The sequence below is a fragment of the Leucoraja erinacea genome, chromosome 14 (genome assembly GCF_028641065.1).
Source record: "Leucoraja erinacea ecotype New England chromosome 14, Leri_hhj_1, whole genome shotgun sequence".
Taxonomy (NCBI): Eukaryota; Metazoa; Chordata; class Chondrichthyes; order Rajiformes; family Rajidae; genus Leucoraja; species Leucoraja erinaceus.
This window is the reverse complement of record NC_073390.1, coordinates 31,161,829-31,185,546: the sequence shown is the minus strand read 5'-3', so window position 1 is coordinate 31,185,546 and position 23,718 is coordinate 31,161,829. Positions and strand designations below refer to the sequence as shown.

The 23,718-nt window shown below is 42.2% G+C and overlaps 1 protein-coding gene across 1 annotated transcript in view; it reads left to right on the top strand.

Moving 5' to 3' along the window:
* LOC129703508 (rootletin-like) overlaps positions 1–23,718 on the top strand; it is a 229,040-nt gene that overhangs the window by 118,553 nt on the left and 86,769 nt on the right. Inside the window, exons 14-17 of the mRNA XM_055646034.1 lie at positions 6,758–6,940; positions 11,470–11,614; positions 16,183–16,329; positions 20,101–20,331. Of these exons, the coding sequence (XP_055502009.1) occupies positions 6,758–6,940; positions 11,470–11,614; positions 16,183–16,329; positions 20,101–20,331 (706 nt within the window). The remainder of the gene's footprint in view (positions 1–6,757; positions 6,941–11,469; positions 11,615–16,182; positions 16,330–20,100; positions 20,332–23,718) is intronic.

Here is a 23,718-nt window from a genome sequence, read left to right as displayed (position 1 = left end):
CGAATCTAATTTACAGTAAAAATTGAGATTTAAAAAAAATGTTTAATAAAAATTTTCCGTTTTCATTCACAATGACTTCACAATAGAATTGGAAGACTCATTTATATTAAAAAATCGGGATTTAAAAAAAACTCAGTTTTAATCAAATTCTTGGGGGGAGGTTTCATTTTTTTTTTAAATCGCGATTTTAATTGGCAGGGGTGGGATGGGGGAAGTGAGTGGGGGAACAGGGGGATAGAGGGAGAAGAGGGGTAGGGAGGGGAGAGGGGTTATGGAGGGAGAAAGTGAATGACTGAGGGTATCCGCGCCTGCGGATTTAAAAATAACTGAAAGTCTCCCCGCGCATGCGCAGTGGGTCCAGTATCCACCGATGCAAGATTTGAAATGACCACGGCACTGGGGCGAGGTCTGGGGGCGGCAGTGTTGCTGCTCCGGGCCCGCGGGATGGGAGAGAAGCGGGACCCGGGGCTAAGTCTAGGCAGCAGCCTCGGCCTCTCCCTCCCCCTTCCCCGGCTCCAGGCCGCTTGGCCCATCCCCCCTGACAGCCCCTGCCTCAAGTACTTCATCACTGACATTGTGGGGAAAACGAGGCTGGCAGTGGTTTACATCGAAATCCTAGGGAGGAGAGAGAATGAGGGGATTGAGGGAGAGGAGGTGGTAGGGAGGGGAGTGGGGGAGGTGAGGGGGGAGAGTGGGGGAGGAGGGGGGAGTAGGGGAGAGGAGGGGAATGGGGGATAGTAAGGAAGGGGGGATAGTAGGGAGAGGAGGGCAGTAGGGGAGGTGAGGAGGGAGAGAGGAGGGTTGGATAGGGGGGGAGGTGAGGAGGAGGGGGAGGGAGGGGATAGAGGGTGGGGGATAGGGAGGGGAGAGGGGTTATGGAGGGAGGGAGGGAGGGATGGAGGGAGGAGTGACTGAGGGTAGGGGAAAGGAGAGGGAGGGAGAGGTGAAGGAGGGAGCGGGGAGGAGGAGAGGGAAAATAGGAGGGGGAGAGAGTATGTGAGGTAATGGAGGAGGTGAGGGCGAAGAAAGAGGAGGGGAGAGAGGTGTGCGTGGAGGAAGCAGAGGAGGGTTGGTGGAGGGTGGGGAGAGGAATGATAATGGAGGAGGGGAATAGGGGACTGAAGAGGGAGAGTGAGATGCGTTCACATTGATCTTAAATTTTACAAGTTATTGCCATTTTAAACTTTAAAAACGTCGCCGGCCGTGACTGCGTAGTTGGGTAGAATATTGCATTGGGGGAACGGGGCCCAATGGGTCCCACTTGGTCTAGTAATCAATAAAATATTGCTAGCTTTCGTATTTGCCTGCTGAACCTACATACTAATCTACAAAATCAAGGACGTGGACATCCATATTTCCCTATATCTCAAACGTTCTGTACTAATTCACCATTTAGTCAAGAGCTTTTCCGACTTTTCCTCCCAAATCTGCTGATTTTGTGTTTTCCCATGTAATATTCCACTCGACAGATCTTTCCCAATTAATTTGACCAATCAATCCTTTGCAACCTCATTATACCCTCTTCACAAAGTGCTTTCCTGCTTTTCTTTGTGTCCGTTTTGTTTAGAGATACAATGCAGAAACAGGCCCTTCAGCCCACCGAGTCTGCGCCGACCAGTGATCATACACCAACACTATCCTACACACACTAGGAACAATTTGCAATGCTACCAAGCTAATTAATCTACAAACCTGTACATCTTTGGAGTGTGAGGAAACCTGAGCACACGGAGTAAACTCGAGCCAGTCACAGGGAGAACATACAAACTTTGTACAGACAGCACAGCAGCCAGGATCGAACCCGGGTCTCTGGCGCTGTAAGGCAGCAACTCTACCACTATGCCACCATCATCAGAAATGTTAATAACCATACCTCTGTCCTTTCATCCAAGTTATTAATATAAATTGTAAAAAGCTGAGACCCTAGCACCGATCCCTGTGGCACTCTGCTTTTAACATCTTGCCAAACAGAAAAGGACCTATTCATGTCTAATCTCTCTTTACTGTGAGCCAATCTTTTATCCACATCAGCATGCTATCTCCAACACAATGAATCTTTAAGAAGCAAGCTGAAGCACTCTTTGTTACTGATTAGACAGAGCTACAACTATCGGCAATGGGGAAACTCTATGTTTTCCAGATGAAATCAAAGCAAGATAACTGAAGCCAGCATCCACTCAAAGCCTGGTGTCCCCATCCTTTGTATTATGGAGACAATTGTAGAATTATGTAACATATGTACAGCTGTCCTACCAAATGGAAATTCTGGAACAAGTACAATCAAATCAAAAGCAAAACTTCAGCCAATACGTATGTTATTAATTAGCCGCAACCTCATTGTGAAAGAAAAGGTGTACATCCCAGGGTTTTGTTGACAGTAATTTACCTATCTTAAACTGAGGTCATTCTTTCAATCTCTTTCTTGTGCAACCTGTATCCCTTATTACAGTATCATTCATTTCATGTATTTTCCACCATTACTCCAAATATGTCAATGATTGTTTTGCAGGATGCAGCCTGCTATTTAAAAAGTGCACAGCTATTCTGTAAGTGAAGTGCATGATCCCAATGTTGAGGTCTTCAATACAATCTCAACCACATTTACTTTTGTTTCTACTGATGGGAATAAAGAAAGTCTTATCAGTTGTTTATCTTTTTATAATATTAGCACTTTTCAGACCATTTTGCAGTGCATTTCATGTATATCTATTTTTGTATTGCGATAACAAAAGGGAATGGAGACGAGTCTGAACTTAAGGGAAGGGGGGGGGGGGGGGGTGGGGGGGTTGCAAACCGCAACATCACCTATTCATGTTCTCCAGAAATGGGTGGGGCAGGCATGAGTTGGTAGTTTGGGAGATGATTTGCTTCTGCTGCTGTTTGAGCAGGGCCAACTATGTGCTTTTGTATGGAGGAACTCAAGGTCATCAATGCCATCCGAATGCCTGTACTCTACATCAATCAGTCATTGTCCAAGGAATTTCCACGAGCTGGAAGAAATGTCACCCTTTTACAAGGAGACTTTGTGAACATCTTTGAATAGTTTCCTCTGAAAACTTGGTGATTTCTTGCTGCGATGGAACTTCCAGTATGAGGAGACCAACAGTGTAGATTTTGCTAAATTTTGGCCAGGGAGAGGACACTGATGTTGATTCATGCATCCTATCTGCATTTGAAGGACTATGTGGAAACAACATTTTGATGACATCTCTCCAATGCCTGAAAGAGCTTGCCTTAGGTAGACCACGTGTTAAAACTCTTCAGGAGTGCTGTAATCACTGCTATCCATTAGTTTTGTGTTGGATTTGAGATCTTGATCTTTTAATGTCCTTTTCTTTAGGCGACAAAGGTCTTTGCTAGTGTATGGATGGCCATCAGTCCTCTCACATCCACCTAAGCAAAATATATTTTTGTTGGATACATCGAACAGTCCTTATTCCAGGCATACACTGGCCCTACCACCCAACTATTTATTTGCTTCATCGAAGCGCCTGTGCAGAACTCATGAACTTTATTAGCTCCACCACTAACTTTCACCCTGCTCTCAAATTCACCTGGACTATCTCGGACACCACCTTTATCGATCTCTCTGATTCCATCACAGGAGACAGACTATCAACTTTATCCCACCCTGCCTCTTGCAAAGACGCTATTCCCTACTCTCAATTCCGCCATCATGCCGCATCTGCTTCCAAGATGCGGTGCAGGCTCGAAGGGCCGAATGGCCTACTCCTGCACCTATTTTCTATGTTCCATACAAGGACATTTGAGATATCATCATTCTTCGTGGAACGTTGGTCCCCCGCTTCTGTCATAGAGGAGGCCCTTACACATGCCTCCTCATTGTCCCGTAGTTCTGCAGTCACTCCTAAGGGATCCTACCACCAATCACATTTTCCAATCTCCACACCTTTCCGCCTTCTGCAGAGACCGTTTCCTTCGCAAATCCTTTCCCCATCCAAATCACTGGCTCCCTAGGTACTTTCCCCTGCAACAGCAGGATATGCAACACCTGTCCTTGTATCTCCTCCCTTCATTACACCTAGGGACAGTCCTTTCAGGTTAGATAGAGATACAAATCTACCTCCTCTAATCTCATCTACTGTGCTACTGGTGCTCCTGATGCGAGCTCCTGTACATCCTTGAGATCAAACGTAGACTCACCGACCGTTTCGCTGAACAATTACGCTTGGTAGCCTAGCCCTACGGGATCTCCCGGTTGTCAACCATTTCAACTTCCCTCATTTCAAGTCATTTCAATGGCCATACTGACCTTTCTGTCCTGGGACTCCTCCATTGCCAGTGTGAGGCCACACGGAAATTGGAGGAAAAGCACCTCTTATTTCGCTTGGGCAGCTTACAACCCAGTGGGATGAACATTGAATTTTCTGCTTCTAAGTAACTTATGCCCATACTCTCCTCTACCCTTGCCCCCTTCCTCCACCCTAGTTGTTTTACCAGTTCCACAGTTTCACCACATTGCTTTCCTCGTGAGATCACACTGTCCCTGGCTAACAATTGTCTTACCCTGCCTGAGGACATTTGTGGCTGACCCTAATTAGTCCTAGCCATTTCTCTCCTCCAGTTCTTTACCACCCTGACCCCTATTTTCAGTCCGAAGAAGGGTCCCGACCCAAAATGTCACCCATCCTTTTTCTCCAGAAATGCTGCCTGACCCGCTGAGTTACTCCAGTACTTTGTGCCTATATTCGGTTTAACATCTCATCTGAAAGGCAGCTCCTCTAACAGTGCAGCGACCCCCTCAGAAATGTTGTCTTATGACTTGGCAGCTGCCATTTAAAGCTGATCTGTAGATCCAAGTCCAATTGGTTCACAATTCCCAGAAAACTGACCGGAGATGTTCAAGAATAGAGAAGGCCTTTGTGCGGAACCATATAAACTGAAGCAACTAACTTGCTAATAACTCAGAGATGCCAGAGTGTATTTATGTGAATGCCCAGGCATGGTCAGGAAAAAAATCTTGCTTGATGGAATTACGCCAGATGTAAACTCAAAGCCTCTTTGTGGAGCTGGTAATACAGCCTCGTGGGCAGGGGGTGCACCTTGTTGTGTTTTGGTTCACATTCCTTCCAGCAATTAAAAAAAATGTTTAAAGGAATTCTATAAAGATCCAATCTTGCTTAAGGGCCACTCCTTATAATAAGTGCGACAAAATGTCCGTAATTTATTGGTCTTTACCATATATTGCTTTTCTTCACTTAGAACAGATTTCTTTTAGAAAACACACATGACCTCTCACCTGCAAATTTGAGTCTCATAGGAAATAAAAGGCAGCCTTGTGCTCAGAGTTATTTATGTGCCCTGGACGACCAGATCCATTGATTGCCTTCAGGTTACACTTGAGATTTCAGCTACACATCCACATCATTTTAGCAGATATAAACAGGAAATGCTCGGCAGGTCAGCCAGCATCTGAAGCAAGGACAGAGTTAAAAATTTAGCTTGGCAATCACTTGAGAAAATGATTAATTTCTGTTCTGGCATATTTTTGTAAGACTATCCTACCAAACAGGTTTATTCCCAGGTAAAATGGCTTACAGCACAAGCACAAACTGTTGCTGCCAGCTTTACTGACACAGTAGCTGTTAAACTAATCTGTGAGGTATAAGAGTTGAGAATATTTAATTCATCCCTTTTTCACATCTGTTAATAAAAGTTGGACATTTACTGCTCAGAAAGGAAATGACTGGTCATTGGTATACCTACCAGTTTTATTTCCACACCTGTTATAGCTGTTTTTACTCATTGGTATATCAAGAGTATTTGGTGTTTCAACCCAGAAAAGAATATCAGCCTAAACGTGTGCTTGGTTACTGGAGCAGGCGACCTCAGTCTTTTAACTCAGAGATAAAAGTAAATTGCCTTTGGGTCATACAGCACGGAAACGGTCCTTTGGCCCACAGACTGCACCACCCATAAACCAGCACGTATACTGATCCTACAATCCCATTTTAGCTTAGATAGATAAAAATGCTGCATTAACTCAGCAGGCCAGGCAGTATCTCTGGAGAAAAGTAACAGGTGATGTTTCAGTTCAAGACCCTTTTAGTTTATGATGACACGGTGGCTCAGCGGTAGAGTTGCTGCCTTGCAGCGCTTAAAGTGCCAGAGACACCAGTGCATGTCTTGTACGGAGTTTGTATGTTCTCTCCATGACCATGTGGGTTTTCTCCGTTTCCCCCTACTCACCAAAGGTATGTAGGTTAATTGGCTTGGTATATATGTAAAAATTCTCCATAGTCTAGGATAGTGTTACCTACACACCCGGGGCAATTTGCAATACCCAGTTGACCTACCAGCTTGCTCGTCTGTGGGATGTAGGAAGAAATCCGAGCACCCAAAGCAGTCGCAGGGGGAATGGGCAAACTCCACACTGTCAGGACTCGAGGTCAGGATTGAACCCACATCATGGCTGTATGAGGCAGTGGCTTTATTACCATCCCATCCTAAAGCCCCATTTTATAACCTTAGGCAGAGTAGTTGAGTATTTTCCACCAATCCATCCATTATTTCACAAATCATTGGCCGCCAAGGTAGTAACATTTCCTGACAATTTTGACAATCCTCAATCTCATATATTCCCCCAGTTCTTTAAATCTTTTGAAATCTGCGCTGTTCCCTTTTTTACATCTCCCATTGCCAGAACTCTTCTGCTGTTGATCACATACTGCCCATGTGAGATCCTTTTGGAAGCTTCTGTTTTAACCAATGTCTGACTTTCCCGCACTCCCCACAGTGAAAAGGCAAACTTGGAGAAAGTGGTTCATTCTTTGAGCCAACAGATCGATAACTTGCAGCTGGACATGGAGCGCCTGAAAGCTGTGAACGATGATCTGCAGCGACAACGTGATCACGTCGAGGACAAGAGGGAAGAGATGCAGAAGGACAATGAACAAGCCAAGAAAGAGCTTCTGAGAAGGTGAGCATACAGCAGTGGCAGGCAAATGCATGTCAGTTTCAGTTTAGTTCATTGTCACATGTAACTGAGGTACAATGAAAAGTTGCTTGCTAACCAGTCAGCGGAAACACAATACCTGATTACAATGGCAGCATTTACAATGTATATTGGATATATGATAAGGCAATAATGTTTAGTGCAAGGTAAGACAGTAATGTCCGATCAACAATAGTCCAAGGGGCACCTATAAGATAGATAGTACAAACACTTTTGACTGTACCTTGGTACATGTGACAATAAACTAAACAAAACAAACTAAACTCTAGTTAGTGAGAGGATGCTTCAGTTGCCTGATAACAGCTAGGAAGAAACTGTCCCTGAATCTGGAGCTGTGTGTTTTCACACTTCTATACCTTTTACTCGATGGGAGAGGAGAGAAGAGGGAGTGGCCAGGGAACAACTCGTCCTTGTTTATGCTGCTGGGCCTGTCGAGGCAATGTGAGGCATAAATGGAATCAACGGAAGGGAGGTTGGTTTGTGTGATGGTCTGGCCTGTGTCTACAATTTGCTGCAATTTCTTGGGGTCTTGGATGGAACTGTTCACAAACCAAGCTGTGATGCATCATGATAAAATGTTTTCCATAATGCATCTATAGAAGTTGGTGAGAGTTGTTGGGGAACATATTATCAGATACATTTTGGTGAGCTGATTAATATCCTGCATAGAATCATGTTCAGCACCTTATCCAAATGCTTCACAGTTTGCCTGGAACTGGACAGAATATTCTAGTTGTGGCTGACGCATTGCATTATATAGTTTTGTCATCAATTCTAGAGTAGAAACAAGGAACTGCAGAAGCTGATTTGCAAAAAAAGAGACACAAATGGTTGTAACTCGGCAGGTCAGGCAGCATCTCTGGAGAACATGGATAAATTATGTTTTGCGTCGAGATCCTTCTTCAGACTGATTCTGGAGGTGGGGGGGGGGGGGGGGTGGTGGTGAAAGCTAGAAGAGAGGAGGGGCAGGACAAGCATGGCAGGTAATAGATGAATACAGGCAAGAGGAGGTTTTGATAGGCAGATAGTTGGAAAAAGGCTAGAGACGGTGAGAGGCAAAAGGATTTGCGATTTGTGAAGCCAAAGGGAGGAATGTAGGTGGAGGGGAGAAATAGATGCGAGTCCAGATGGAGCACAGTGGATGTGGAGGATTGGCTTGTCAGAGGTTACCTAAATTTGATTCAATGTTCATACAATTGGATTGTAAGCTACCCAAGTAGAATATGAGGTGCTGCTCCTCTAGTTTCCCAATGTTGCCTCCTGTACATTGGCGAGACTAAGCATAGACACAGCGACTGTTTCACTGAACATTTGCACTCGGTCTGCCATGGTCTACTGGATCTTGTGTTTGCTAACCAATTTAAACTTCTTCCCATTCCTATACTGACTTTTCTGTCAAGGGCGTCCTCCATTTCAGAGTCAGGCCACACACAAACTAGAGGAACAGCACCCTATATTCCACTTGGGCAGTTTACAACCCAATGGTTTGACCATCCAATTTTAGGTAATCTCTAACCCCCCCCCCCCCCCCCCTCTTCTGTCTCCCCCTCCACTGCTCCCCCCCCCCCCCCCCCCCCCCCCCCCCCCCCCCCCCCCCCCCCCCCCCCCCTCCTTCCGCCTTTTGTCTCACACCTTTTTTTTCATCTTTGGCTTTTGCCCAACCATCTGCCTATCACCCCACCCCCACCCATGGCCTGTGTTCCACTACGATCAGACTGAAGAAAGGTCCCAATCTAAAACATCACCTATCCACATTGTCCAGGGATGCTACCTGATCTGCTGAGTTACTCCACCACATTGTGCATCATTTGTAATAGGTTTCGCATTCTTTTTCAAATTCACCTTCTCAATTCACCCTGCCCATTTCCCCTGAACTGTGCATATATTGTATTCTCCAGATCTATGCTCTTAAACACCTTTAGATATGTGCCCTACAATCTATATTGCCTCTTTTTAAACTTCCTACAAAAATGTAATATGGTACATTTTTCAGCATTAAACATTGTCTGCCATTCATCTGCCCATTCCACTAGCTTGCCTGTATTTCTTTTAGCAGCCTCCTCCCAGTTCATTACGCTTCCATTTTTCAAATTGAAAAATGTATGAAGTGGAAAGTGTCAAATAATGGAGCATGAGAAGGGAATGACAGGTAGCAAAGAAAACCCAGAAAGTTATTTATAAGCACGATTAAGTAAAGGATAGGTGACTGACTGATTAAGGGCAAGCTTTTTGTGCAGGCAGTGAGTAAGACTGGGAGTTAGATGTGGCCCTTGTGGCTAAGGGGATCAGGGGGTATGGAGAGAAGGCAGGTACGGGATACTGAGTTGGATGATCAGCCATGATCATATTGAATGGCGGTGCAGGCTCGAAGGGCCAAATGGCCTACTCCTGCGCCTAATTTCTATGTTTCTATGTTTCTAAGACTCAAGAGTTAAGAGTATCAAGAGTGTTTTAACTGAACAATACAATTTGTTCTTACTGCATCTTTACAGGCACATTGCTATAATCGGGTTGATATAGTATACCGTTAGTAACTTGCATCATCCTCTATGGGGAAGAGGGCTCCTCAGATGTATCAGTAAAGATAAAAGATGGGATGAAAATTTAGGTAGTTAAAAGCTTTTTCAGTCCTCATAGAAAATACTTCCAGGTAACTGAAGGAAGGTAAGGTGTTTATAGTGGAGGCTCTAACCAAAGCATAAAATCCTTCTTGAAAATTGAAGTAACTGCAGAGGTTGAAAGAGTGTAAATGTTCTACCCCTGTTTGAAAATGTATGAGAGTGACTGGGGACAGATAAGTCCAACATTGGTCGCGGAGAAAATTTCAGAGACAATAAACCAAACAAAATTAATTTGCATTTTGAAAACTATGGGGCAATTAATGAAAGTCTGCATTTAATTGACTGGGTTTGATTAATGATTGAATTCTTTGGTGCAAGCTGATAATGATAATAAATTCATATTATCAAAATGAACTTTCAAAGGGTTTTTGACAAAGTACCATAAAATGAACATGTCACATAGTTGTGCGTAGGATTCAAGATATATTATCCGCATGGATGCCAAATTGGCTGAAGTGAAAGCAGAGAATAATGACGAATGGCTGTTTCTCAGGCTGAACTGAACAGTGGTGTTACCCAGTAGTCATTAATAGGATCATAGCTCTTTTGGATAGGTACTATTTATATTGGTTAAATGGAGCAGAATTTCAAAAGTGGAGATTGAGCTGCAATTCAGAAATGTTGTCAGATGTGAGGTGGCTGGTAACAGACCTCTGGACGACATTTGCAAGTTGGTAAAACAGATAATCATATGGCAGAGGAAATTTAAAACCAAGAAGTGAAGTAAATTTGGCAGGATGAATGAGTGGGAGGAATAATATACACTACAGTTTAAAAGGCTTGTAGCATTGGAGAGAATAGAGAGTGCCAGTGTTCAAAACTTGGACAAGTTGAGATGGTTGTTAAAACAGAATCTTTCATTCATTTACAGAAGAAACACTAAACCTCATGCTAAGTCTTTAGAAAGCGTTGGGTAGGCCCCGGCATGAGTGTCACATTCAGTTCTGGCCAATACACTTTAGGATGGATGATATGAGCCTGCAGAGGAGATTGACAAAGATGGTGTTAGGCATCAGAGGAGGAAATTAGACACAAGGAGACTGAAGACGTTGACACCGGTCACAGAGCAGAAAAGATTGGCAGCATCTTAGACTGAACTCCTCCAAATTACGAAGGGTTTTGGTAGAACGAGTCAGGAGAAGCTGTTTCCAGTGTAGGATTCATTAACAAGAGGATGCAGATTTAAGATGATTGGCAAAGGAACCATGGATAATGAAATTTCACATGCATGCATTTCCCAGGGTTTCCCTAAATTTCAGCCAAGGAACAAGATCTGAATGGATATTTTTTCCATTCTCCTCAGCCAAACAGGCCACATCTTGAAACTTAACTTTAACAGATGTCTTCTGATCAACCAGCTTGGAGCTGTCAGTTGTGTCTAATCTGGAGATCACAAGGATAACTCAGGACTACCATCAGTCGAAGTTACTTAAATAAGACTTATTCCTCAATGCACTATCAAAGGGCACTGTACCACTGGAGGTGTTACCTTTTGAACTTGGGATGAAGCCAATGGTTGGTTGATTGGAGAATATGTGGTAGCATCTTGAAGGAAAGGAAGGGAGTTATACCAGAGTACTGTTTATTCATTTATTATTCAATAACCTTGTACTAAACACATGATCTTTGTATATCCTGTTGTTAGCAGATTGGCACATTTCCTGCATTGCTTTATTTCAAAAGTATTAAATTGCTGTAAAGCATTTTGTTAAGGTTGCTGATGGAACTTTATGAAGGCAGGTTCCTTTCAAAGGAGTCGGATTCAATGAGTGTCTTTAGATCTCCGGCAGAGACCTGAAAGATTGTGACATTCACTTAAGAAAAATCACCAATGACGCTGTAATATGGATGTAAGGATTTGTTTTCCAATAGGCAGAAGTCATTGGAGCTTATGGAGGTGAAGAACTCGACTCTGAGGAAAGAGTTGGTGACGATTAAGGAAACTCTGAACAAAGCTACGCTGGAGAAGGAGGTGTTACAGAATGAGAAGGGAGGATTGGTTGAGGCTCTCGCCAAGGTATGTGGTGCAAACCTTGAGGAAACCATCAAGCAGGGCATGACCTCAAAGAAGAAGCATTATGCAGAGATCAGAGCGGAGATCCATGGACAATGAGTTTACAGCAATTCTTTGAGATAACTCCATGTGCACATATTTTCAAATGATCCTTTAATCTCATGGAATAACAAAAATAATTATCAATCTCAAATTTTATGATTTGCAGTTGGATTATTTTACAATGTGGGTACTTCCTAATCACAAACGAAAATCCGGCTTAATTTTTATATTCAACCTCCTAGACATAAACTCTTCAACCATCTGAAACAGTTCCTCTCTTGATAAATTTTGATCCTCCTTAAATCTTGTGCTTCATTGAAATTACCCCTATCCTACCAATTACCAGCAGAGTTTAGGTTATTTTTTCCTCATAACTTAATCCTTGTATCAGTCTAGTAAATCTATGCTGCACTCCCAAGCTAACAGTGAGTCCCTGGCATTGCTCATTGTATTTCAGGTATGGTCAAACCTGTGCTTTGCATCGCAGTAGCAAAGCTACTACCCCTTTGTACATCAGGCCTCTGAACATTAAGGTTGACATACTATTTGCAATTTTCTGAGTATTTACAGGATCTGGCTCCAAGGTCAATTATACTGCATCCTTTACATGGAAACCCACATCTTGATTCTTTAGAATAAACTCTTTTAAACAATTTTTCAGTTTACAAGTGATGATATTTTCCTACATTGAAGTCTGTTTGTTGCAGATGCTTCTACATTTGCATAATCTATTAATGCTCATAATTTAATACTTCCATCTCCACTGCCTAGAAAGGAGTGTTATTGGTGAACTTGGAACTATGTACCTTTCTATTCTATCATCTAAACTATTTACAGTGACATAAAAGTCTGACAATCAGCTAACTCACCATTTTGAGATCCCAATAGTTTAGTTTAATATGGAGCATGGAAACAGGCCCTTCGATCCACTGTGTCTGCGCCGACCAACCCATTCACAGTAGTTCTATCCGACACACGAGGGATAATTTACAGAAGCCAGTCAACCTACAAACCTGCACGTCTTTGGAATGTGGGAGGAAACTGGTGCACCGGGAGAAAACATGCACGGTCACACGGAGAACGTATAAATCCGTACAGCACCAGATCAAACCCATGTAACTGGTGCTGTAAGGTAGCGACGCTACCGCTGCGCCACTATGTACCCGGGCACTGGTTGCTTCCTACTTAGTAGTCCTGATTCCTGCATTCCTGACCACTTACTGTAGCTCAAGTTCCAGCCCCGTACCAGCGCTTCTTTTAGATGATCTGGTTCTGCTTTCGACGCTCCCTTGAAACTTAAGTTCCGTTAAAATGTTACTGTGTAGGATTTTTTTCATTTGACTTAAAAGTGAACAGAAGTATTAATAAAATAACGTCTGCCAGTCCAGAAAACCTGTTCAGCTGTACAGTTGTAGGTCTACTGTAGGTTCCTGTGTGATGCCATTAGTCACTTCTGCCTATCTGAATCGCACACCATTCATCCCACATCCCCCCTGCCGCTTGCTTTTCTGCTCATGCCCATAAATTTCCACCAGTTCCACAAGTTTCAACTTAAGTTATTACTGAATTAATTTTTGAAATATAAATTTGATGATCTCTTGCCCGCTATATAAGATGTATATATTTTAAAAAAATCAATAGGCTGCACAGAAAGCATGGCCCGAGGAAAATCATGACACAAAATCCATCTACTGGATTTATGGCACCTATACAGGATTGTAAAAGTCATATTCACATTTTATTGATGATGGCATATTTAAATAGACTCTGGGAGATGATTCTGACAAACCGCATTAATCTCTGGTTAACCGCTTACCTAATTCTAATAATCACTTATTTATTTGTTCATTTTAAACATGAATTAATTACTTACCTAATTTTAACCATTATTAGTTCATATGGATTATGAATGCAGCCCTTCATTGATTTTTTTCTTCATTGGAATATTATTATCATGGATTCAGCTTTATGTACAGCTAAATTCAACGGGATCAATTCCAATTAAGCATAATGTTCAACTTATTGAGTTTGTTTTACACAGAGCTGACCTAGAAATGAGGTCATGTACACCCACTGGTGTTACAATAAAATGCCTGATGGTTTAAATAATTGAATCCATTTGTTTTTAATCCAATCAAAGCTATATTTTTTATAGATATTTTAAAATATGATTATCCCCGCTATTTTGTGCAGTGTTATGGGTGGTGAATGTTAGTTAATGTTCCCTCTTATTTATAAGCTGTCCACATCTATTTTATAGAAGCATTTGGATATCAATTATGATCCTATTTTATAGATATACATTTAACTGTTTTGTAGCAGCATCTGGAAAAGTTTAAGAAGGAACTGCAGATGTTGGAAAATCAAAGGTAGACAAAAATGCTAAAGAAACTCAGCGGGTGAGGCAGCATCTATGGAGTCTGAAGAAGGGTTTAGACCTTAAACATAGCCTATTTCCTTCGCTGGATAGATGCTGCCTCACCCGCTGACTTTCTCCAGCATTTTTGTCTACTCTGGAAAAGTTTGCCTTACTTAGGGGAGCTGTAGGATTTGGAAGAGTTTAATCTATATTTGGTTGATTATTTCGGAACATTTCTCTTCTCATTTATCTTCCTTTACCACTCTTGCTTTGACACGTGGTTGTGAGGTCAGGCACACAGATTACTTCCAGGGCATTACCCAGAAGGAACACTGAATGAGCAGATACACTAACCTCCATCTTTCTCATGGAGCTCCACCCCACACTAGGACCCATGAAAGCTCTTGATGCTGTGTAATTAAGACTGATATCCAGTAGAGAATTTTGTTTTGTAATTTATTGGAAAAGTAAACATTTATTGTCCGTTCTGAATTTATTTTCAACTAAATGACGCATCAGGTAAAAGGTTTAGAAGTGTGAAAACACACACCTCCAGATTCTTCCCAGCTGTTATCAGGCAACTGAATCATCCTACCACAACCAGAGAGCAGTGCTGAATTACTATCTACCTCGGTTTGACCCTCGGACTATCTTTCATCAGACATTGCTGGCTTCACGTTGCACTAAATGTTATACCCTTTTCATGTATCTATGCACTGTAAATTCATCAGACATTGCTGGCTTCACGTTGCACTAAATGTTATACCCTTTTCATGTATCTATGCACTGTAAATAGCTCAATTGATGTGTTGTATCTTTCTGCTGACCAGATCCGTTTCAGAGGGGAATTGAGAACAACCTTGCTATGAGTTAAGGGTGGCACAACAGGTAGTGCTGCTGCTTTCCACTATAGAGAGCCAGGTTCAATCTTGACCCCCCTGGAAATCAGTGTGAAGTTACATGTTCTTGCAATTGCATGGATTTACTCTAGGTTCCCCCAATATGCCAAACATGTGTAGGTTTTTAAGTTAATTAGCAGGGGAGTAGAATGGAGTTGATTGGCATCTGAGAGAGGATAGGTTACCAAGAAATGTGGGGCAATTAGATTGTTCTGGGAGCCAGCATCAGTCAATTGGCTGATGGGTTCAGGAAAAAGTAAGATAAGGTGGAATGGGGATTTCTTTTCTCAAAGGACAAGGAAAATGCTTACAACAATCCAGCAGTTTCATGATTACCATCATTAAAGTTTATGTTTACCCTGGATATATTTTTAATTAGTTCACCATTAAAAATGTAAAGATAACATTAACTTGGAAAGATTGTGGATTCATCATGATGTTACCTGGACTTGCAGGATTGTGATATAGGGAGAGGCTGGATAAGCTAGGACCTGTTTTCCTTTGGCTTGTGGGAGGGTGAGGAGTGACCTTATTGATGAGGGACATGGATGAAGTGAACACTCAGAGTCTTTTCCTCAGGGTAGAAGATTCTAACCCAAGAGGGCAAAGGTGAGAGAAGAGAGATTTAAGAGGGACCTGAGGGACAATGTTTTTACTCAGAAGGTAGTTATATCTTGAATGAACTGCTAGAGGAGGCTATGGAAGCAACTATAATTACAACATTCAAAAGTTATTTGGACAGATATATGGAAAGCAAGGTTGAAAAGGATATGGGCCAAATGCAGACAAATGGGACTAACACAAAATACCAACTTGGTCAGCATGGACAAGGTGAACCGAAGTGTCTGTTTCCGTGCTGTATGACTAGTCTTACATTTCCTAAAATGGGAATAGAATTTTTGCCTTGGGCCTTCTAGGTTACCAGTCCAGTTACATAATATTTATTCTTGTGGAAGACCTGACCAAGTTCTGAAGTCATTCGATAAAGCTTTCACTTCTTTCAGCTTCAAACGATAACAAAAGCTTCTTGTCCATTTCACAGTCTGTGACTGCATTTTAGGCTCCACTGCAGTGTTTACATAAGATTGATTGTTTTTCTTTGTGTGATTGACATGGGTTTTTTTTTAATTATGTTGAATTCTTTTTCGGACTTCGTGGCAATGTATGGTTGTATCTGTTATCTGTTTGACTTCCTGTCTGATTTGCATGTGCCTTGTCCTGCTAACATTTATTGTTATCTTGAAGGCATTCTTCTCATTTCGATCTTGCAGGCTGAGCTGACGAGCGCAGACTTTGAGTTGTCGTTAAATAAGCTGAAGACGGAGAAAGACGCCCTGCGCGACTCCCTTGCCAAGATGAGTGCACTCAGTGAAGGATTGGCTCAGGATAAGGTTGAATTGAATCGTATCCTCCTCCGGGTAAGTTAGCTGAGCCAGCTTCAAAAGACCCCCCTCAGAACAGAACCACTTTGATACACTTTAATTCTGGCACTCATGGATCAGATAAAATGCACATTGTTAAACCTCTGAGAACTCATGCATCGTAACTTACAGTAAAGACCAGAAATGCAATAATTTTGAGTACGGTTCCCAGTCTGCTCATGGCAAAATTGCCTGAGGAGATGTTACAAGAAGCCTCTTCATGTGGATTGATTCAATACTCTCCCTGATTTCTTTTTCACCCTGAAATGATTCAGTCGTCAGGATTTCCTTCATGATTAGGCAGAGACCACAATTATTCCATTAACTCCTGTTATAATACTGAACCACTTGGCTATCAGACATGTCCACATTTTTCACCTCTTCCGGATCCTAAAAAGGAAAATGGCATCAGTGAATGTGGGTTAAAGCACTTTCATGATGCACAACGGCATGGAATTCTCTCGGGATCAACAAACTACGTGACTTACTGTAAATTGCACAGCTCTCTTATATTCCTTGCAAGCCCTTGTAATGTGTCAGGAAGGCATCAATATCAGCTTTTGATAATCATCTTCCAAGCCATCTTGGAAAACATTACAGGTGCAACACCTCTCCAAGAGGTTGACAAAACGGTGTCCCCTTCCCCCTGCTCTGACTGTGGCGGACTCTCGAACTGAACCATGTAATTCTAATGTCTTAGCTGTGGTTTTGCTGTGTCAAATACAATGACACAATCTCTTCCTTCTTCTCAACCACAACCTTGTCTTCTTTTCAAGCATACTTCGTGGTGGCTGGCTACCTAATGGAGTGTTGCTCGAGGGAGTGTAGCTTGAGTGAGGGCAAGGGTCTTATGTGGCTGTTTCTTGCGCATTTGCTTTACACACAAAAACATTAAATGCAATGAAGATGTCACATACAGTATGTCTGAAATGTCAACTATTCCTTCTCTCCAGAGATGCTGCCTGTCCCGCTGAGTTACTCCAGCTTGTGTGTGTGTAAGTGAATGAGCACAAGAGAGGTGCAGTTCCAAGGATTAGTTTTCACTTTGACATGATTAATGACATGGAATTTCTTTCAACACTACGTCAGAGTGAGTCACCCCAGGAGCAGGCTCAGCACCCACCTGCTGCCAGCGCTTCATGGTGGTCCTGGGTGGCTTTTTTTTGCTCGGGTGTATAAAGAACTCCCTCATCCTCTCGCCCTGCCGTCATATGGGTTTTCCTGGTCTGAAGACAGCGCTGCTGCCCCCTTTCACTTCCTCTCACCCCTTTCAGTTGGAAACTCTGCAGGACAGGACACTTCTATAGAGTGTAGAGTAAGAGCTTGAACACTGGTGTGAGTAAAGTCTGGGGGCTACTGTAAATGTGATATTTAACATTTAGGACCTGCTTTATCAATGAGATTGGAGCTGCCCTTTTACAGGGAATCCTGATTTGAAAGCACATGCATGGAAAGGCAGAAGTTGTGGTGGTTGAAACATGTAGTTAACGTTTCCATTTGGGACCAAGAGAATTTTAGGACATGTTTTATTTGCATGGCTTCCAACATTAGGGATATTCATGCCTGAACAACAATCAGACTAGATACTCCCAAGACCAGAGCAAGATTTAATTTAAACTTCTTGAGTTTCATATGTCAGCAAATAATTAGCATTTTCATTTCAAAGAAAATCGTTCATTGATGTTCAGTGATTGTAATCTTTCTGTGGACTGCCTACCACAGTTCTACTGGCTAGTAATGGAAATTTATCTCCAAACAAGTTTAGTAATTGGAGATATAGGGATTCTCCTCTTGTCAAGATCTCAGCCAAGGATACGCAGATTATTTCAGTGAGGTTGTGAATATGTTATGGGCCAGTAAGTAAAGTCCTGCAATGGAACGGCACATGTCTCTTTCAAAATACAGTCTTTATTTGCCTGTGCCATGGCTAAAAGTGGCCTCAGAATTGAGTACATATTTAGGAGTATTAATTTCTGGTAGCGATATTAGAACAGGAAAGTGAGCATGGTGTTCATCATAAATACATCATGTCCACCAGTTCATAAGTCACGGGGGCAGAGGTAGGCCATTCAGCCCATCGAGTCTACGCCCCCATTCAATCATCGATCTATCTTTTCCTCTCAGCCCATTCTCCTGCCTTCTCCCCAAATCCCTTGATAACCATACTAATCAAGAATCTGTCAATCCCTGCCTCAAAAAACTCCACTGCCGAATGTGGCAATGAATTTGACAGATTGATCACCCTCTGACTCTGAAGAAGACCCACCCATCCTCTGAAGAAATTCCTCCTCATCTCCTTCCTCAAGGTATGTCCTTTTATCCTGAGGCTACTCCCTTTGGTTCTAGACTCCCCCAAAAGTAGAAACATCCTCTCCTCATCCACTCTATCCAGGCCTTTAACTATTTAGTACACTTCATTGAGCCTCCTCCTCCCCCCCCCCCCCCCCCCCCCCCCCCCCCCAATCCCTCAATCTTCAAAACTGCAGTGAGTACAGGCCCAGTGCTGTCGACCTGCTCCAAATCCAACACATCCTTCCTCTGATATGGGATATGGGGCCCAAACTTCCTCACAATACTCTGAATGTGGTCAGATCAGTGCCTTATAAAGCCTCAGCATTACATCCCTGTTTTTGTATTCTAGTCCTCAAAATAAATGATGTTAACATTGCATTTGCCTTCCTTACTACTGATTCAACTTGCAAATTGACCTTTAAGAAATCCTGCACCAGCACTCCCATCCCTTTGCACCTCCAATTACTGAATCCTCACCCCATTTAGAAAGTAGTCTATGCCTTTATTTCTGCGACCAAAATGCATGACTACACTTTGCTACTGTAATTCCACTTCTTTGCTCACACTCACCCAACCTGTTTAAGTCCTTCTGCTGAGTTCCTGCATTCTCAACACCATCTGCTCCTCCACCAATCTTTGTATCATCTGCAATCTTGGCCACAAATCTTCAGTTCCCTCGTCCAAATTATTGATATACAACATGAAGAATAGTGGCCCCAACACCGACCCCTGCGGAACACCACTAGTCACCAGCAGCCAGCCTTCTGCACCTTCTACAGCCTTCAACAGCTCCAGCAGTAAAAGCCCCCATTATTGCCACTCTTTGCTTTCTGCCATCCAGCCAACCTTCTGCCAACCATTGTAGTATCCTCCCTATGATACCATGGGCTCTCATCATCTTTAGCAACCTCGCGTGTCACCTTATCAAAGGCATTCTGAAAATTCAGGTAATCTATTGAGATAGCTTTTATCACTTTAATATTTTCTTTTGTGAGTATATTATTTTTTTCATTTTCATTGAGAGCCTTAGATATGCCATTTATAGATAATGGCATATCTAAGGCTCTCAATGAAAATGAAAAAAATAATATACTCACAAAAGAAAATATTAAAGTGATAAAAAGCTATCTCAATAGATTACCTGAATTTTCAGAAGGCCTTTGATAAGGTGACACACGTGAGGTTGCTAAAGATGATGAGAGCCCATGGTATCAGAGGGAGGATACTACAATGGATCCTCCCTTTTTTCATTTTCATTGAGAGCCTTGGTCAAGAACAGAACTATTCATAGACAGAATTACACAATATCACCCCAATTATTAGATGTGTTCTCCATCCCTTATTGCTCTTAATATTCACATTCGCAAGCATCTCTTTCATAACATCAGTTTATTGTGCAGAATTGGGCCAATGTGCTTGGAGCATTCACAGTTAAAGCTCGGGGTTAATGCCAGTTAAATGTTTCTGTTCTCTTAGATGGAAGCTGATAGATCAGTTCTACAAGGACAGAAGAAAGAGATTGAGAAAGCAAAAGCTAATATCCACGATGTGTTGGTCCGTGTGGAACAGGAGAAAATGAACCTGGACACCGAGAAACATGGATTAGACCAATCCCTGCAGATTGTGGAAGCAACCCGTGAACAGCTAGAACACGATATATTGATTCTCCAAAGAGAGAGGGATCTGCTTCAAGATCAAATTGGACAGGTATGAACTAAAGGATGTTCCAACAGCTGGTGCAATGTTTCTCTTTATTAAATCTAAATGGTCTGTTTGTTTTATCCCCTTTATTGTCGACAGAGACAAGAAATCTTCAGGGAGTGGGAATGTGATTAACATAGCTGGCAATACTTCCATTTAGATATTTAGCCAAATAAATAACAGCAACAGTGGAAGGATGTAAAAAGTACAGCAAACGTCTTTTGCCTCTCTCTTTTCTTATCAATTGCTCTTTAACTGCCTCCTTGCCCCATTTTTTAAGCTATCTGTCGTAATATTTTCATAGATAGACACAAAATGCTGGAGTAACTCAGCGAGACACGCAGCATCTCTGGAAAGAAGGATTGGGTGTCGTTTCGAGTCAGGACCTTTCTTCAGACTGTTCTTCTTCACACCAGTCTGAAGAAAGGTCTTGACCCAAAACGTCACCCATTCCTTCTCTCCACAGATGCTTCCTCTCCTCCTGAGTTACTCCAGCATTTTGTGTCTATCTTCGATTTAAACCAGCTTCTGCAGTTCTTTCCTACATATATCTTATGTGGCTCAGTGGCTAATCTGTTTGCATTGTGTATTTATGAATGATTTTGAGAAGTCTTACTATTGTTAAAGGAACTATGGAGATACAAGGCATTGGCATTGGAGAGGTTATGAGGGATTCAGAAACTATGGTCCCATGTCATGGTTGTCCAGAGGTTTAGTGAAGATAACTATAAATTGAGATGACCTTCCTATTCCTATTATTTTTGCTAAGATTATAGGAAGGTAGTAAGCGTAACCCCACTTTTTAAGAAGGGAGGGAGAGAGAAAACGGGGAATTACAGACCAGTTAGTCTAACATCGGTAGTGGGGAAACTGTTAGAGTCAGTTATTAAAGATGGGATAGCAGCACATTTGGAAAGTGGTGAAATCATTGGACAAAGTCAGCATGGATTTACGAAAGGTAAATCATGTCTGACGAATCTTATAGAATTTTTCGAGGATGTAACTAGTAGTGTGGATAGGGGAGAACCAGTGGATGTGGTGTATCTGGACTTCCAGAAGGCTTTCGACAAGGTCCCACATAAGAGATTAGTATACAAACTTAAAGTACACGGCATTGGGGGTTCAGTATTGATGTGGATAGAGAACTGGCTGGCAAACAGGAAGCAAAGAGTAGGAGTAAACGGGTCCTTTTCACAATGGTAGGCAGTGACTAGTGGGGTACCGCAAGGCTCAGTGCTGGGACCCCAGCTATTTACAATATATATTAATGATCTGGATGAGGGAATTGAAGGCAATATCTCCAAGTTTGCGGATGACCCTAAGCTGGGGGGCAGTTAGCTGTGAGGAGGATGTTAGGAGACTGCAAGGTGACTTGGATAGGCTGGGTGAGTGGGCAAATGTTTGGCAGATGCAGTATAATGAGGATAAATGTGAGGTTATCCATTTTGGTGGCAAAAACAGGAAAGCAGACTATTATCTAAATGGTGGCCGACTAGGAAAAGGGGAGATGCAGCGAGACCTGGGTGTCATGGTACACCAGTCATTGAAAGTAGGCATGCAGGTGCAGCAGGCAGTGAAGAAAGCGAATGGTATGTTAGCTTTCATAGCAAAAGGATTTGAGTATAGGAACAGGGAGGTTCTACTGCAGTTGTACAGGGTCTTGGTGAGACCACACCTGGAGTATTGCGTACAGTTTTGGTCTCCAAATCTGAGGAAGGACATTATTGCCATAGAGGGAGTGCAGAGAAGGTTCACCAGACTGATTCCTGGGATGTCAGGACTGTCTTATGAAGAAAGACTGGATATACTTGGTTTATACTCTCTAGAATTTAGGAGATTGAGAGGGGATCTTATAGAAACTTACAAAATTCTTAAGGGGTTGGACAGGCTAGATGGAGGAAGATTGCTCCCGATGTTGGGGAAGTCCAGGACAAGGGGTCACAGCTTAAGGATAAGGGGGAAATCCTTTAAAACCAAGATGAGAAGAACTTTTATCACACAGAGAGTGGTGAATCTCTGGAACTCTCTGCCGCAGAGGGTAGTCAAGGCCAGTTCATTGGCTATATAGAGTTAGATGTGGCCCTTGTGGCTAAGGGTATCAGAGGGTATGGAGAGAAGGCAGGTACGGGATACTGAGTTGGATGATCAGCCATGATCATATTGAATGGCGGTGCAGGCTCGAAGGGCCGAATGGCCTACTCCTGCACCTAATTTCTATGTTTCTATGTAAACATTAGACATAGACATAGAAGATTCTGTAACTTCACAACTTCAAATGCTCATGAACAAAGGAGGTTGCAGAAAGAGGTGGACATTGCCTGGTCCATTACTGGTACTGACCTCCCCATGTGCGAAGGGATCTACAGGGATTGCTGCTTCAAGAAGGCAGGTAATATCGTCAAAAACCTACACCACCCTGACCATGCATTCTTTGCATACTCCGGAAGAAGGTACTGGAGTCTGAAAACCATTACCTCCAGGTTCAAGAACAGTTTCTTCCTATCAACGTTCAGGTTATCGAACCAGCCTGCACAGCCCTAACACCCACCCCACCTCAGCACAGAAATTGCACAGACTTTGCACTAACATGGTTGCTCTAGGTACTTTGGTTTGTGCCCTATCATGTAGCAATGTTACAACATTTTGAGATTTTAAAAATCAAGTCTGCAATTTATCCCATCAGATAAAGCATAAAAAGAAGTTTAATTTGACACCTAATTCACTTTCATATCTTCGGTATTAAAGAAGTTATGTCAATTTTCCTACTCTGAAATTAGCATCTTGTTCCCTATTGCTTTTCCATTGACTTAACTCAAAAGTTGTGATCGAGAGTCAAAAGCCCATAACTTTCTTAAAAATTAAAAGAACTGAATGAAATTTTCAGTTATTATAGATTGAAACATTCTGAAACAAATATGAAACAATCTTACTTGGATGACCTGAACTTAAAGCATATAATTAGTTAGTTACGTAATTGTAGCTAATTACAAAATTCAATTACTAGATCTAAACATCTATCTATTTCTTAAGAAAAGATTAACATTTTTAAATAGCCTAAGTATTCAAATAACATTCACACAAGAATTCACAATATAACGTGATTTTTAAATCTTTGTCATGAAATTATAGGCCAAATGGAAGGAATTTAATGTTTAATTCCCGTAAATTAATGTGTATTTTAATCATCTTGTGAGTGGGTTTTTGTGGAATGCGATCGATTGGAACGTTGTAGTTGCAGTGAATTTGAACCCCATATTGGCCGGAAAAACACTGCCGGTTCGAATGAGGCCAAAATCACATTATCGCCAAGGAAATTTTTATTAAAGTCATCCTAAGAAGCAAGTTTATATGTAAAATAGACGACTTACATTTTGTTTTGTCGCCTACGTGAGA